This window comes from Scardinius erythrophthalmus (genome assembly GCF_964197995.2).
Source record: "Scardinius erythrophthalmus genome assembly, chromosome: 23".
NCBI classification, from domain to species: domain Eukaryota; kingdom Metazoa; phylum Chordata; class Actinopteri; order Cypriniformes; family Leuciscidae; genus Scardinius; species Scardinius erythrophthalmus.
This window is the reverse complement of record NC_138243.1, coordinates 32,366,302-32,381,301: the sequence shown is the minus strand read 5'-3', so window position 1 is coordinate 32,381,301 and position 15,000 is coordinate 32,366,302. Positions and strand designations below refer to the sequence as shown.

Here is a 15,000-nt window from a genome sequence, read left to right as displayed (position 1 = left end):
AAAAATCTTACTGTCCGAAAACTTTTGACTAGTAGTGTAGGTCTGAAATAATTATTTGATAAATATTAATTATTTAAGTCCTGGAAAACCCATGATATTTGTCCTTCAGAAGTAATGTTGGTAGTTTATCTAATGTGCATGTATTGATTTATTAATTCTACCATGGTAAATTAATGAAGGTAAGGGCTGCGCATGATCAATTTTAAAATTATGTGCTACTGCCACTAGGGGGCGAAATCGTGTGAAATCGTATCCTAATGTTGTGTGCAGTGAAAAGGCTGCTTACCGTGACCCTTTTATAATTATTATTATTATTTTTTAGCTTACCTTGTCCTAACCTGACGTGACAAAGCTACAAGACGACAAAATCAATCGTAAATCACAGCCAATCATAACCGCGCGTGGGTGCTGTTCGCAGCTAAACACGAAAACCAAACGGAATTAAACAAAATTAAACCATTAAACATTATTCAAAATACATAATCTGTAGGCCCGTTTCCATTACAGATTTGCGCAAATGTTTTGCGCTATTATCAAAATATCGATAAAAAACTATTGCGAAATGTCAGCGTTTCCATTAACCGATGTTATGCGACTAAAACGTCCTTTTTTCTCTCGTGATAAGTCATTCCAAAAATCACGGCAACAGACGTTGGTTTATATAATATCACAGCCGCCGCATTAGACATTATTATTATTAATGGAAGGAGACGTGGTGTGTTATCCAAGCATTAATGGCAGGGAAAGACCCTTAAACTGCGAACGACACATAAAGCCTAAGGAGTTTCTGGGTGTTTTGCCCTCATTTCTGCTCCAAGGTTTTGATTGTGGCATTTCTTTGAGATTTAGAATCCAGTATTCCTATAGGCTAATTATTGTTTCTTTTATTAATTTAATAAAGAACTCTGTCTCGTATTCTGTCCAAACGATCCATGTAGGCTACTTTTGTGTCCATTCGTTTTTCCCTTTTTTAACCCGTAATTGAAAAACGAAAAATGAACGGTTGTTGTCTTTTTAAAACGTACAGTTGAACACCAAAATTTTAATTTGAACTGGCTACACCAGCTGCTGCGCAAAATAGTAAATATCAACGAATTTTCAGATTTTTGTTTATGACTTTTTGCCCCTTTATTAAACATTTAAAATATTCACAAATTAATATGGAAAACATGTCGATTTTACTGGTTTTCTAAGGCCAAATTAGAACCTGGAATTGATGTTTTTCCCGCAGTGCTGAATGAGAAGAGCCATTAACATTATTAGCCTAATAAACTATTGTTTTGGCTAAAATCACATCTCCATCTCCGCTGTTAAGCAGATGCGCCTTTAGAGAGAAATGCACATTTCATACGGATTAATCAGAAGGTATTAGCTTTCGATTCGAATTTGTTCATTTTAAAGTGGACATTTCAAGCTTTAGCCAACATAGGCTATATTTTGTTTCAGTTCTCGCGCTCCAGTTTACGGAGATCATGAAAGTGCGTCTGATTGTTTTCTTTTATTTTACAAAAGCACAACGTTTTCTTGTTATTGTGAGTTTACACAAATAAAAGTAGTTGAGAATAATGTATTATTATTTTCTGTATGACCAGAAATGATAGAGTATTTTAAGTTGTTTTCACTGTTGACAGGAAAATGCAAGTGTTCGCGGCCGCGCCTCCGTGCCATGCAGTGCGCGCTCCACATTCAGCTTGGTTCCTTTTTTGCATAAAAGCGTCTTCTAAATATAGCCTATTAAATGTTATAATAAAATAATATAAAATTATTATTATTTGCGTTGCTATACATGGACCTCAAACACACCGCGTTTTCTAAGTCAGGTGACTTTAAATGCGCAAAAACTTTTTCCATTGCAGTTTTGCAAAATATTCCTTTTTCGAATTGCCTGAAAAACCACCTCATGCGAGCGTAAAAACTTTTTTGCGATAAACGGGAGTTTTTGCGAAATTGACGTGTTTCCATTGTGCGTATTTTCAATTCGCAATTTCAATTTGCGCAATTTGAAGGGTAATGGAAATGCGGCTTGTGTCTCACACTGCCGTCACTGCTGGGGGTGGGAGCGGCTTCATTAGCTGATTGCGGTTCTCTTGGAGCTATATGGGGAGGCTGCACCCTCACCCATATTTGATAGCTCAATAGTAGTTTTACAAACTTTACATTTAGCTTTTGTGTCGTCTACTTTTAACACCCAGTCTTTAAATTGTTCATTTTGTAGCCAAAGCTCTTGATATTTACATTTTCCTGGCATGTTTGCCTTAGTCGAACGCAGTCACTTGTACCTGTTAACTAAGTGATTTCCAATTGAGCGGGAAGGGAATAAATATGGCGCTCAAAGCCTAAGCACAACAATACAGAAAGATGTGTGAAACAGTGCGATAAAAAAAAATCGGTAGAGAAAAATTACATTTTGATAAATGGAAATTAAATTTAAAGCAACAAACTAAATTCCCTGATATTCCATGACTTGGACAAAAAATGTATCAAATTCCCTGACTTTCAATGTCTGGAATAGACCTTTTAAAATTCCATGACATTCCAGAAATTCCATGACCCGTGGGAACCCTGTGTAGATGTAGAGAGCAGAAGTGTGTGTGTGTGTGTGTGTGTGTGTGTGATGATCTGTAGATGTAGAGAGCAGAAGTGTGTGTGTGTGTGTGTGTGTGTGATGATCTGTAGATGTAGAGAGCAGAAGTGTGTGTGTGTGTGTGTGTGTGTGTGTGTGTGTGTGTGTGTGATGATCTGTAGATGTAGAGAGCAGAAGTGTGTGTGTGTGTGTGTGTGTGTGTGTGTGTGTGTGTGTGTGTGTGTGTGATGATCTGTAGATGTAGAGAGCAGAAGTGTGTGTGTGTGTGTGTGTGTGTGTGTGTGTGTGATGATCTGTAGATGTAAAGAGCAGAAGTGTGTGTGTGTGTGTGTGTGTGTGTGTGTGTGTGTGTGTGTGTGTGTGTGTGTGTGTGTGATGATCTGTAGATGTAAAGAGCAGAAGTGTGTGTGTGTGTGTGTGTGTGTGTGTGTGTGTGTGTGTGTGTGTGATGATCTGTAGATGTAGAGAGCAGAAGTGTGTGTGTGTGTGTGTGTGTGATGATCTGTAGATGTAGAGAGCAGAAGTGTGTGTGTGTGTGTGTGTGTGTGTGTGTGTGTGTGTGTGATGATCTGTAGATGTAGAGAGCAGAAGTGTGTTTGTGTGTGTGTGTGTGTGTGTGATGATCTGTAGATGTAGAGAGCAGAAGTGTGTGTGTGTGTGTGTGTGTGTGATGATCTGTAGATGTAGAGAGCAGAAGTGTGTGTGTGTGTGTGTGTGTGTGTGTGTGTGTGTGTGTGTGATGATCTGTAGATGTAGAGAGCAGAAGTGTGTGTGTGTGTGTGTGTGTGATGATCTGTAGATGTAGAGAGCAGAAGTGTGTGTGTGTGTGTGTGTGTGTGTGTGTGATGATCTGTAGATGTAGAGAGCAGAAGTGTGTGTGTGTGTGTGTGTGTGTGTGTGTGATGATCTGTAGATGTAGAGAGCAGAAGTGTGTGTGTGTGTGTGTGTGTGTGTGTGTGTGTGTGTGTGTGTGTGATGATCTGTAGATGTAAAGAGCAGAAGTGTGTGTGTGTGTGTGTGATGATCTGTAGATGTAGAGAGCAGAAGTGTGTGTGTGTGTGTGTGTGTGTGTGTGTGTGTGTGTGTGTGTGTGTGTGTGTGTGTGTGATGATCTGTAGATGTAAAGAGCAGAAGTGTGTGTGTGTGTGTGTGATGATCTGTAGATGTAGAGAGCAGAAGTGTGTGTGTGTGTGTGTGTGTGTGTGTGTGTGATGATCTGTAGATGTAGAGAGCAGAAGTGTGTGTGTGTGTGTGTGTGTGTGTGTGTGTGTGTGTGTGTGTGTGTGTGTGTGTGTGTGTGTGTGTGTGTGTGTGTGTGATGATCTGTAGATGTAGAGAGCAGAAGTGTGTGTGTGTGTGTGTGTGTGTGTGTGTGTGTGATGATCTGTAGATGTAGAGAGCAGAAGTGTGTGTGTGTGTGTGTGTGTGTGTGTGTGTGTGTGTGTGTGTGTGTGTGTGTGTGTGATGATCTGTAGATGTAGAGAGCAGAAGTGTGTGTGTGTGTGTGTGTGTGTGTGTGTGTGTGTGATGATCTGTAGATGTAGAGAGCAGAAGTGTGTGTGTGTGTGTGTGTGTGTGTGTGTGTGTGTGTGTGTGTGTGTGTGTGATGATCTGTAGATGTAGAGAGCAGAAGTGTGTGTGTGTGTGTGTGTGTGTGTGTGTGTGTGATGATCTGTAGATGTAAAGAGCAGAAGTGTGTGTGTGTGTGTGTGTGTGTGTGATGATCTGTAGATGTAGAGAGCAGAAGTGTGTGTGTGTGTGTGTGTGTGTGTGTGTGATGATCTGTAGATGTAGAGAGCAGAAGTGTGTGTGTGTGTGTGTGTGTGTGTGTGTGTGTGTGTGTGATGATCTGTAGATGTAGAGAGCAGAAGTGTGTGTGTGTGTGTGTGTGATGATCTGTAGATGTAGAGAGCAGAAGTGTGTGTGTGTGTGTGTGTGTGTGTGTGTGTGTGTGTGATGATCTGTAGATGTAGAGAGCAGAAGTGTGTGTGTGTGTGTGTGATGATCTGTAGATGTAGAGAGCAGAAGTGTGTGTGTGTGTGTGTGTGTGTGTGATGATCTGTAGATGTAGAGAGCAGAAGTGTGTGTGTGTGTGTGTGTGTGTGTTGATCTGTAGATGTAGAGAGCAGAAGTGTGTGTGTGTGTGTGTGTGTGTGTGTGTGTGTGTGTGTGTGTGTGTGTGATGATCTGTAGATGTAGAGAGCAGAAGTGTGTGTGTGTGTGTGTGTGTGTGTGTGTGTGTGTGATGATCTGTAGATGTAAAGAGCAGAAGTGTGTGTGTGTGTGTGTGTGATGATCTGTAGATGTAGAGAGCAGAAGTGTGTGTGTGTGTGTGTGTGTGTGTGTGTGTGTGTGTGTGTGTGTGTGTGTGATGATCTGTAGATGTAAAGAGCAGAAGTGTGTGTGTGTGTGTGTGTGTGTGTGTGTGTGATGATCTGTAGATGTAGAGAGCAGAAGTGTGTGTGTGTGTGTGTGTGTGTGTGTGTGTGTGATGATCTGTAGATGTAGAGAGCAGAAGTGTGTGTGTGTGTGTGTGTGTGTGTGTGTGTGTGTGTGTGTGTTGATGATCTGTAGATGTAGAGAGCAGAAGTGAGTGTTTCTGAATGTCAGTTTGCTGTTGTGTGTTCATGTAGTTCATTACGCTGTGTGTCGAAGTGTGTGTTCTCGGGTTACTGACTGAGGTTTCCCTGCATGCACATTAAGAAAATTATATTTTATTTAAGAACACTTGTTTCAAAAGTTAATGCACTTAAAAAAAAAAAAAACAGGATCTGAACCTACGGTCTGACAGTGTTGTATGACTGCTGTGATTGTGTCCTGTCCACACACACACACACACACACACACACACACACACACACACACAGGATCTGAACCTACGGTCTGACTGGTGTGTGAAGCCTCTGGAACTCTCCGTCTCGACGAGGCCTCGATGATGAAGGCAACGCTTTCTATCCGCCGACCACACACCAGCGACGAGCCCAGCAGAGTCCACTTACTGAGGTCCTCACACGCCTGCGGACACACACACACACACACACACACACACACACACTCATGAGCTATTCTCCATAGACGTAAAGATTTTTAAACTGTACAAACTGTATATTCTGTCCCCCTATATTAACCCGACCCCTAACTTACCCATCACACACACACTCTCTCTCTCTCACACACACACACACACACACACACACACACACACACACACACACACACACACACACACACACACACACATGAGCTATTCTCCATAGACGTAAAGATTTTTAAACTGTACAAACTGTATATTCTGTCCCCCTATATTAACCCGACCCCTAACTTACCCATCACACACACACTCTCTCTCTCTCACATACACACACACACACACACACACACACTGTTGAGCTATTCTCCATAGACGTAAAGATTTTTAAACTGTACAAACTGTATATTCTGTCCCCCTATATTAACCCGACCCCTAACTTACCCATCACACACACACTCTCTCTCTCTCTCTCACATACACACACACACACACACACGTGTCTGGCAGCGAGTGCTGCTGTCTGGCCCTCTCCTAGCAGGATCTTTAACTGATCTACTTCAGTCATGGCTGTGAAGTTCTGTATTAGGTTAGTGAGTTTGCTAAAGTAGAGTTCTCTGACTGAACTGTATTTGTGACAGTGAAGGAGGAAGTGCGTCTCTGTCTCGATCTCTCCTGTCCTGCAGTGAACACACACACACACACACACACACACACACTCAGCCTGTACCGGCTCAGGATCCGTCTCTGCTTTGTGTCTCTCACACTCTGGAGATATTCTTCCAGTTCATAATTTGATTTCAGATTTCGATAGAATTGTAATTTACTTTGTGTTTTAGTTTCCTGATCCCAATGTTCCAGATATGTACTTTTAGACTGTTTGGTAATTTGGTTTATTCTGATGTGTGTGTGAGAAGCAGTGCTGGTCTGAGACTGGTTAGAGTTAGTAGGGTTAGTCGGGTTAGTGAGTCTCAGGACCAGCTGACTGAGGAGACTCTTTTCGGGGTTCAGTTCTTGGGCTTGTAGTGCTTTAAAATGTAGCGATTCTGTGGGACTTGATTTTAGATGCATCCAGAATTTGAGGGATCTTTTTTGCATATTAATAATCAATGGGAATCGGCCTAATTCTGCCCTACATGCATTATTGGGTGTTTTCCTTTGTAGTTTTAGGATCATTTTGCAGAATTCAGTGTGTAGGGCTTCTGTTGGATGCCTGTCCCATCTAGTGTAGCTCTGATCACTGAGTGGACCCCAGACCTCACTCCCGTACAGCGCAATGGGCTGAATTACACTATCGAAGATTTTACACCAGATTGGAATCGGTAATTCAATGTTTCGGAATTTTTTCTTGATTGCGTATAGAGCTCTTCGAGCTTTATCTCTGAGAGCATTCACTGCCACACTGAAACTCCCCGATGCAGTGATGGCCAGGCCGAGGTAAGTGTGTGTGTGTGTGTGCAGTGATGACCAGGCCGAGGTAAGTGTGTGTGTGTGTGTGCAGTGATGACCAGGCCGAGGTAAGTGTGTGTGTGTGTGTGCAGTGATGACCAGGCCGAGGTAAGTGTGTGTGTGTGTGTGCAGTGATGACCAGGCCGAGGTAAGTGTGTGTGTGTGCAGTGATGACCAGGCCGAGGTAAGTGTGTGTGTGTGTGTGCAGTGATGACCAGGCTGAGGTAAGTGTGTGTGTGTGCAGTGATGGCCAGGCCGAGGTAAGTGTGTGTGTGTGTGTGTGCAGTGATGACCAGGCCGAGGTAAGTGTGTGTGTGTGTGTGCAGTGATGACCAGGCCGAGGTAAGTGTGTGTGTGTGCAGTGATGACCAGGCCGAGGTAAGTGTGTGTGTGTGTGTGCAGTGATGACCAGGCCGAGGTAAGTGTGTGTGTGTGTGTGCAGTGATGACCAGGCCGAGGTAAGTGTGTGTGTGTGTGTGCAGTGATGACCAGGCCGAGGTAAGTGTGTGTGTGTGTGCAGTGATGACCAGGCTGAGGTAAGTGTGTGTGTGTGCAGTGATGACCAGGCCGAGGTAAGTGTGTGTGTGTGTGTGTGCAGTGATGACCAGGCCGAGGTAAGTGTGTGTGTGTGCAGTGATGACCAGGCCGAGGTAAGTGTGTGTGTGTGTGTGCAGTGATGACCAGGCCGAGGTAAGTGTGTGTGTGTGTGTGCAGTGATGACCAGGCCGAGGTAAGTGTGTGTGTGTGCAGTGATGACCAGGCCGAGGTAAGTGTGTGTGTGTGTGTGTGCAGTGATGACCAGGCCGAGGTAAGTGTGTGTGTGTGCAGTGATGGCCAGGCCGAGGTAAGTGTGTGTGTGTGTGTGCAGTGATGGCCAGGCCGAGGTAAGTGTGTGTGTGTGTGTGCAGTGATGACCAGGCCGAGGTAAGTGTGTGTGTGTGTGTGCAGTGATGGCCAGGCCGAGGTAAGTGTGTGTGTGTGTGTGTGTGTGTGCAGTGATGACCAGGCCGAGGTAAGTGTGTGTGTGTGTGTGCAGTGATGACCAGGCCGAGGTAAGTGTGTGTGTGTGTGTGCAGTGATGACCAGGCCGAGGTAAGTGTGTGTGTGTGTGTGCAGTGATGACCAGGCCGAGGTAAGTGTGTGTGTGTGTGTGTGTGTGTGCAGTGATGACCAGGCCGAGGTAAGTGTGTGTGTGTGTGTGCAGTGATGACCAGGCCGAGGTAAGTGTGTGTGTGTGTGTGCAGTGATGACCAGGCCGAGGTAAGTGTGTGTGTGTGTGCAGTGATGACCAGGCCGAGGTAAGTGTGTGTGTGTGCAGTGATGGCCAGGCCGAGGTAAGTGTGTGTGTGTGTGTGCAGTGATGACCAGGCCGAGGTAAGTGTGTGTGTGTGTGTGCAGTGATGACCAGGCCGAGGTAAGTGTGTGTGTGTGTGTGCAGTGATGACCAGGCCGAGGTAAGTGTGTGTGTGTGTGCAGTGATGACCAGGCTGAGGTAAGTGTGTGTGTGTGCAGTGATGACCAGGCCGAGGTAAGTGTGTGTGTGTGTGTGCAGTGATGACCAGGCCGAGGTAAGTGTGTGTGTGTGCAGTGATGACCAGGCCGAGGTAAGTGTGTGTGTGTGTGTGCAGTGATGACCAGGCCGAGGTAAGTGTGTGTGTGTGTGTGCAGTGATGACCAGGCCGAGGTAAGTGTGTGTGTGTGCAGTGATGACCAGGCCGAGGTAAGTGTGTGTGTGTGTGTGTGCAGTGATGACCAGGCCGAGGTAAGTGTGTGTGTGTGCAGTGATGGCCAGGCCGAGGTAAGTGTGTGTGTGTGTGTGCAGTGATGGCCAGGCCGAGGTAAGTGTGTGTGTGTGTGTGCAGTGATGACCAGGCCGAGGTAAGTGTGTGTGTGTGTGTGCAGTGATGGCCAGGCCGAGGTAAGTGTGTGTGTGTGTGTGTGTGTGTGCAGTGATGACCAGGCCGAGGTAAGTGTGTGTGTGTGTGTGCAGTGATGACCAGGCCGAGGTAAGTGTGTGTGTGTGTGTGCAGTGATGACCAGGCCGAGGTAAGTGTATGTGTGTGTGTGTGCAGTGATGGCCAGGCCGAGGTAAGTGTGTGTGTGTGCAGTGATGGCCAGGCCGAGGTAAGTGTGTGTGTGTGCAGTGATGGCCAGGCCGAGGTAAGTGTGTGTGTGTGCAGTGATGACCAGGCCGAGGTAAGTGTGTGTGTGTGTGTGCAGTGATGACCAGGCCGAGGTAAGTGTGTGTGTGTGTGTGCAGTGATGGCCAGGCCGAGGTAAGTGTGTGTGTGTGCAGTGATGGCCAGGCCGAGGTAAGTGTGTGTGTGTGCAGTGATGGCCAGGCCGAGGTAAGTGTGTGTGTGTGCAGTGATGACCAGGCCGAGGTAAGTGTGTGTGTGTGTGTGCAGTGATGGCCAGGCCGAGGTAAGTGTGTGTGTGTGCAGTGATGACCAGGCCGAGGTAAGTGTGTGTGTGTGCAGTGATGGCCAGGCCGAGGTAAGTGTGTGTGTGTGTGTGCAGTGATGGCCAGGCCGAGGTAAGTGTGTGTGTGTGTGTGCAGTGATGACCAGGCCGAGGTAAGTGTGTGTGTGTGTGTGCAGTGATGGCCAGGCCGAGGTAAGTGTGTGTGTGTGTGTGCAGTGATGACCAGGCCGAGGTAAGTGTGTGTGTGTGTGTGCAGTGATGACCAGGCCGAGGTAAGTGTGTGTGTGTGTGTGTGCAGTGATGACCAGGCCGAGGTAAGTGTGTGTGTGTGTGTGCAGTGATGACCAGGCCGAGGTAAGTGTATGTGTGTGTGTGTGCAGTGATGGCCAGGCCGAGGTAAGTGTGTGTGTGTGCAGTGATGGCCAGGCCGAGGTAAGTGTGTGTGTGTGCAGTGATGGCCAGGCCGAGGTAAGTGTGTGTGTGTGCAGTGATGACCAGGCCGAGGTAAGTGTGTGTGTGTGCAGTGATGGCCAGGCCGAGGTAAGTGTGTGTGTGTGTGTGTGCAGTGATGACCAGGCTGAGGTAAGTGTGTGTGTGTGTGTGCAGTGATGACCAGGCTGAGGTAAGTGTGTGTGTGTGCAGTGATGGCCAGGCCGAGGTAAGTGTGTGTGTGTGCAGTGATGACCAGGCCGAGGTAAGTGTGTGTGTGTGCAGTGATGACCAGGCCGAGGTAAGTGTGTGTGTGTGCAGTGATGGCCAGGCCGAGGTAAGTGTGTGTGTGTGCAGTGATGGCCAGGCCGAGGTAAGTGTGTGTGTGTGTGTGCAGTGATGACCAGGCTGAGGTAAGTGTGTGTGTGTGTGTGCGCAGTGATGACCAGGCCGAGGTAAGTGTGTGTGTGTGTGTGCAGTGATGACCAGGCCGAGGTAAGTGTGTGTGTGTGTGTGCAGTGATGACCAGGCCGAGGTAAGTGTGTGTGTGTGTGTGCAGTGATGACCAGGCTGAGGTAAGTGTGTGTGTGTGCAGTGATGGCCAGGCCGAGGTAAGTGTGTGTGTGTGTGTGCAGTGATGACCAGGCTGAGGTAAGTGTGTGTGTGTGCAGTGATGGCCAGGCCGAGGTAAGTGTGTGTGTGCAGTGATGACCAGGCCGAGGTAAGTGTGTGTGTGTGCAGTGATGGCCAGGCCGAGGTAAGTGTGTGTGTGTGCAGTGATGACCAGGCCGAGGTAAGTGTGTGTGTGTGCAGTGATGACCAGGCCGAGGTAAGTGTGTGTGTGTGTGTGCAGTGATGACCAGGCTGAGGTAAGTGTGTGTGTGTGTGTGCAGTGATGACCAGGCCGAGGTAAGTGTGTGTGTGTGCAGTGATGACCAGGCCGAGGTAAGTGTGTGTGTGTGTGTGCAGTGATGACCAGGCTGAGGTAAGTGTGTGTGTGTGCAGTGATGACCAGGCCGAGGTAAGTGTGTGTGTGTGTGTGCAGTGATGACCAGGCCGAGGTAAGTGTGTGTGTGTGTGTGCAGTGATGACCAGGCTGAGGTAAGTGTGTGTGTGTGCAGTGATGGCCAGGCCGAGGTAAGTGTGTGTGTGTGTGTGTGCAGTGATGACCAGGCCGAGGTAAGTGTGTGTGTGTGCAGTGATGACCAGGCCGAGGTAAGTGTGTGTGTGTGTGTGTGTGTGCAGTGATGACCAGGCCGAGGTAAGTGTGTGTGTGTGCAGTGATGACCAGGCCGAGGTAAGTGTGTGTGTGTGTGTGTGCAGTGATGACCAGGCCGAGGTAAGTGTGTGTGTGTGCAGTGATGACCAGGCCGAGGTAAGTGTGTGTGTGTGTGTGTGCAGTGATGACCAGGCCGAGGTAAGTGTGTGTGTGTGTGTGTGCAGTGATGACCAGGCCGAGGTAAGTGTGTGTGTGTGCAGTGATGGCCAGGCCGAGGTAAGTGTGTGTGTGTGTGTGCAGTGATGACCAGGCCGAGGTAAGTGTGTGTGTGTGCAGTGATGACCAGGCCGAGGTAAGTGTGTGTGTGTGTGTGTGCAGTGATGACCAGGCCGAGGTAAGTGTGTGTGTGTGCAGTGATGGCCAGGCCGAGGTAAGTGTGTGTGTGCAGTGATGACCAGGCCGAGGTAAGTGTGTGTGTGTGCAGTGATGAACAGGCCGAGGTAAGTGTGTGTGTGTGCAGTGATGACCAGGCCGAGGTAAGTGTGTGTGTGTGTGTGTGCAGTGATGACCAGGCCGAGGTAAGTGTGTGTGTGTGCAGTGATGACCAGGCCGAGGTAAGTGTGTGTGTGTGTGTGCAGTGATGACCAGGCCGAGGTAAGTGTGTGTGTGTGTGTGCAGTGATGACCAGGCCGAGGTAAGTGTGTGTGTGTGCAGTGATGGCCAGGCCGAGGTAAGTGTGTGTGTGTGTGTGTGCAGTGATGACCAGGCCGAGGTAAGTGTGTGTGTGTGTGTGCAGTGATGGCCAGGCCGAGGTAAGTGTGTGTGTGTGCAGTGATGGCCAGGCCGAGGTAAGTGTGTGTGTGTGCAGTGATGGCCAGGCCGAGGTAAGTGTGTGTGTGTGCAGTGATGGCCAGGCCGAGGTAAGTGTGTGTGTGTGCAGTGATGGCCAGGCCGAGGTAAGTGTGTGTGTGTGTGTGTGCAGTGATGGCCAGGCCGAGGTAAGTGTGTGTGTGCAGTGATGACCAGGCCGAGGTAAGTGTGTGTGTGTGTGTGTGCAGTGATGGCCAGGCCGAGGTAAGTGTGTGTGTGCAGTGATGACCAGGCCGAGGTAAGTGTGTGTGTGTGTGTGCAGTGATGACCAGGCCGAGGTAAGTGTGTGTGTGTGTGTGCAGTGATGACCAGGCCGAGGTAAGTGTGTGTGTGTGCAGTGATGACCAGGCCGAGGTAAGTGTGTGTGTGTGCAGTGATGACCAGGCCGAGGTAAGTGTGTGTGTGCAGTGATGGCCAGGCCGAGGTAAGTGTGTGTGTGTGCAGTGATGACCAGGCCGAGGTAAGTGTGTGTGTGTGCAGTGATGACCAGGCCGAGGTAAGTGTGTGTGTGTGTGTGTGCAGTGATGACCAGGCCGAGGTAAGTGTGTGTGTGTGCAGTGATGGCCAGGCCGAGGTAAGTGTGTGTGTGTGCAGTGATGGCCAGGCCGAGGTAAGTGTGTGTGTGTGTGTGTGCAGTGATGACCAGGCCGAGGTAAGTGTGTGTGTGTGTGTGTGCAGTGATGGCCAGGCCGAGGTAAGTGTGTGTGTGTGCAGTGATGGCCAGGCCGAGGTAAGTGTGTGTGTGTGCAGTGATGACCAGGCCGAGGTAAGTGTGTGTGTGTGCAGTGATGGCCAGGCCGAGGTAAGTGTGTGTGTGTGCAGTGATGACCAGGCCGAGGTAAGTGTGTGTGTGTGTGTGCAGTGATGACCAGGCCGAGGTAAGTGTGTGTGTGTGCAGTGATGACCAGGCCGAGGTAAGTGTGTGTGTGTGCAGTGATGACCAGGCCGAGGTAAGTGTGTGTGTGTGCAGTGATGACCAGGCCGAGGTAAGTGTGTGTGTGTGTGTGCAGTGATGACCAGGCCGAGGTAAGTGTGTGTGTGTGCAGTGATGGCCAGGCCGAGGTAAGTGTGTGTGTGTGCAGTGATGGCCAGGCCGAGGTAAGTGTGTGTGTGTGCAGTGATGGCCAGGCCGAGGTAAGTGTGTGTGTGTGCAGTGATGGCCAGGCCGAGGTAAGTGTGTGTGTGTGCAGTGATGACCAGGCCGAGGTAAGTGTGTGTGTGTGCAGTGATGACCAGGCCGAGGTAAGTGTGTGTGTGTGTGTGCAGTGATGACCAGGCCGAGGTAAGTGTGTGTGTGTGCAGTGATGACCAGGCCGAGGTAAGTGTGTGTGTGTGCAGTGATGACCAGGCCGAGGTAAGTGTGTGTGTGTGCAGTGATGACCAGGCCGAGGTAAGTGTGTGTGTGTGTGTGCAGTGATGACCAGGCCGAGGTAAGTGTGTGTGTGTGCAGTGATGACCAGGCCGAGGTAAGTGTGTGTGTGTGCAGTGATGACCAGGCCGAGGTAAGTGTGTGTGTGTGCAGTGATGACCAGGCCGAGGTAAGTGTGTGTGTGTGCAGTGATGACCAGGCCGAGGTAAGTGTGTGTGTGTGTGTGCAGTGATGACCAGGCCGAGGTAAGTGTGTGTGTGTGTGTGCAGTGATGACCAGGCCGAGGTAAGTGTGTGTGTGTGCAGTGATGACCAGGCCGAGGTAAGTGTGTGTGTGTGTGTGCAGTGATGACCAGGCCGAGGTAAGTGTGTGTGTGTGCAGTGATGGCCAGGCCGAGGTAAGTGTGTGTGTGTGTGTGTGCAGTGATGACCAGGCCGAGGTAAGTGTGTGTGTGTGCAGTGATGACCAGGCCGAGGTAAGTGTGTGTGTGTGCAGTGATGACCAGGCCGAGGTAAGTGTGTGTGTGTGCAGTGATGACCAGGCCGAGGTAAGTGTGTGTGTGTGCAGTGATGACCAGGCCGAGGTAAGTGTGTGTGTGTGCAGTGATGACCAGGCCGAGGTAAGTGTGTGTGTGTGTGTGCAGTGATGACCAGGCCGAGGTAAGTGTGTGTGTGTGTGTGCAGTGATGACCAGGCCGAGGTAAGTGTGTGTGTGTGCAGTGATGACCAGGCCGAGGTAAGTGTGTGTGTGTGTGTGCAGTGATGACCAGGCCGAGGTAAGTGTGTGTGTGTGCAGTGATGGCCAGGCCGAGGTAAGTGTGTGTGTGTGTGTGCAGTGATGACCAGGCTGAGGTAAGTGTGTGTGTGTGTGTGCAGTGATGACCAGGCCGAGGTAAGTGTGTGTGTGTGCAGTGATGACCAGGCCGAGGTAAGTGTGTGTGTGTGTGTGCAGTGATGGCCAGGCCGAGGTAAGTGTGTGTGTGCAGTGATGGCCAGGCCGAGGTAAGTGTGTGTGTGTGCAGTGATGACCAGGCCGAGGTAAGTGTGTGTGTGTGCAGTGATGACCAGGCCGAGGTAAGTGTGTGTGTGTGTGTGTGCAGTGATGACCAGGCCGAGGTAAGTGTGTGTGTGTGCAGTGATGGCCAGGCCGAGGTAAGTGTGTGTGTGCAGTGATGACCAGGCCGAGGTAAGTGTGTGTGTGTGCAGTGATGACCAGGCCGAGGTAAGTGTGTGTGTGTGCAGTGATGGCCAGGCCGAGGTAAGTGTGTGTGTGTGCAGTGATGACCAGGCCGAGGTAAGTGTGTGTGTGTGTGTGCAGTGATGACCAGGCCGAGGTAAGTGTGTGTGTGTGTGTGCAGTGATGACCAGGCCGAGGTAAGTGTGTGTGTGTGTGTGCAGTGATGACCAGGCCGAGGTAAGTGTGTGTGTGTGTGTGCAGTGATGACCAGGCCGAGGTAAGTGTGTGTGTGTGTGTGCAGTGATGACCAGGCCGAGGTAAGTGTGTGTGTGTGCAGTGATGGCCAGGCCGAGGTAAGTGTGTGTGTGTGCAGTGATGGCCAGGCCGAGGTAAGTGTGTGTGTGTGTGTGTGCAGTGATGACCAGGCCGAGGTAAGTGTGTGTGTGTGTGTG

General features: G+C 49.2%; 1 protein-coding gene across 3 annotated transcripts in view; it reads right to left on the bottom strand.

Moving 5' to 3' along the window:
- hlcs (holocarboxylase synthetase (biotin-(proprionyl-CoA-carboxylase (ATP-hydrolysing)) ligase)) overlaps positions 1-15,000 on the bottom strand; it is a 106,115-nt gene that overhangs the window by 80,246 nt on the left and 10,869 nt on the right. For all 3 annotated transcript variants that reach the window (XM_081355162.1, XM_081355163.1, XM_081355161.1), the window contains exon 3: positions 5,465-5,599. In XM_081355162.1, coding sequence (XP_081211288.1) covers positions 5,465-5,599 — 135 coding nt within the window. The remainder of the gene's footprint in view (positions 1-5,464; positions 5,600-15,000) is intronic.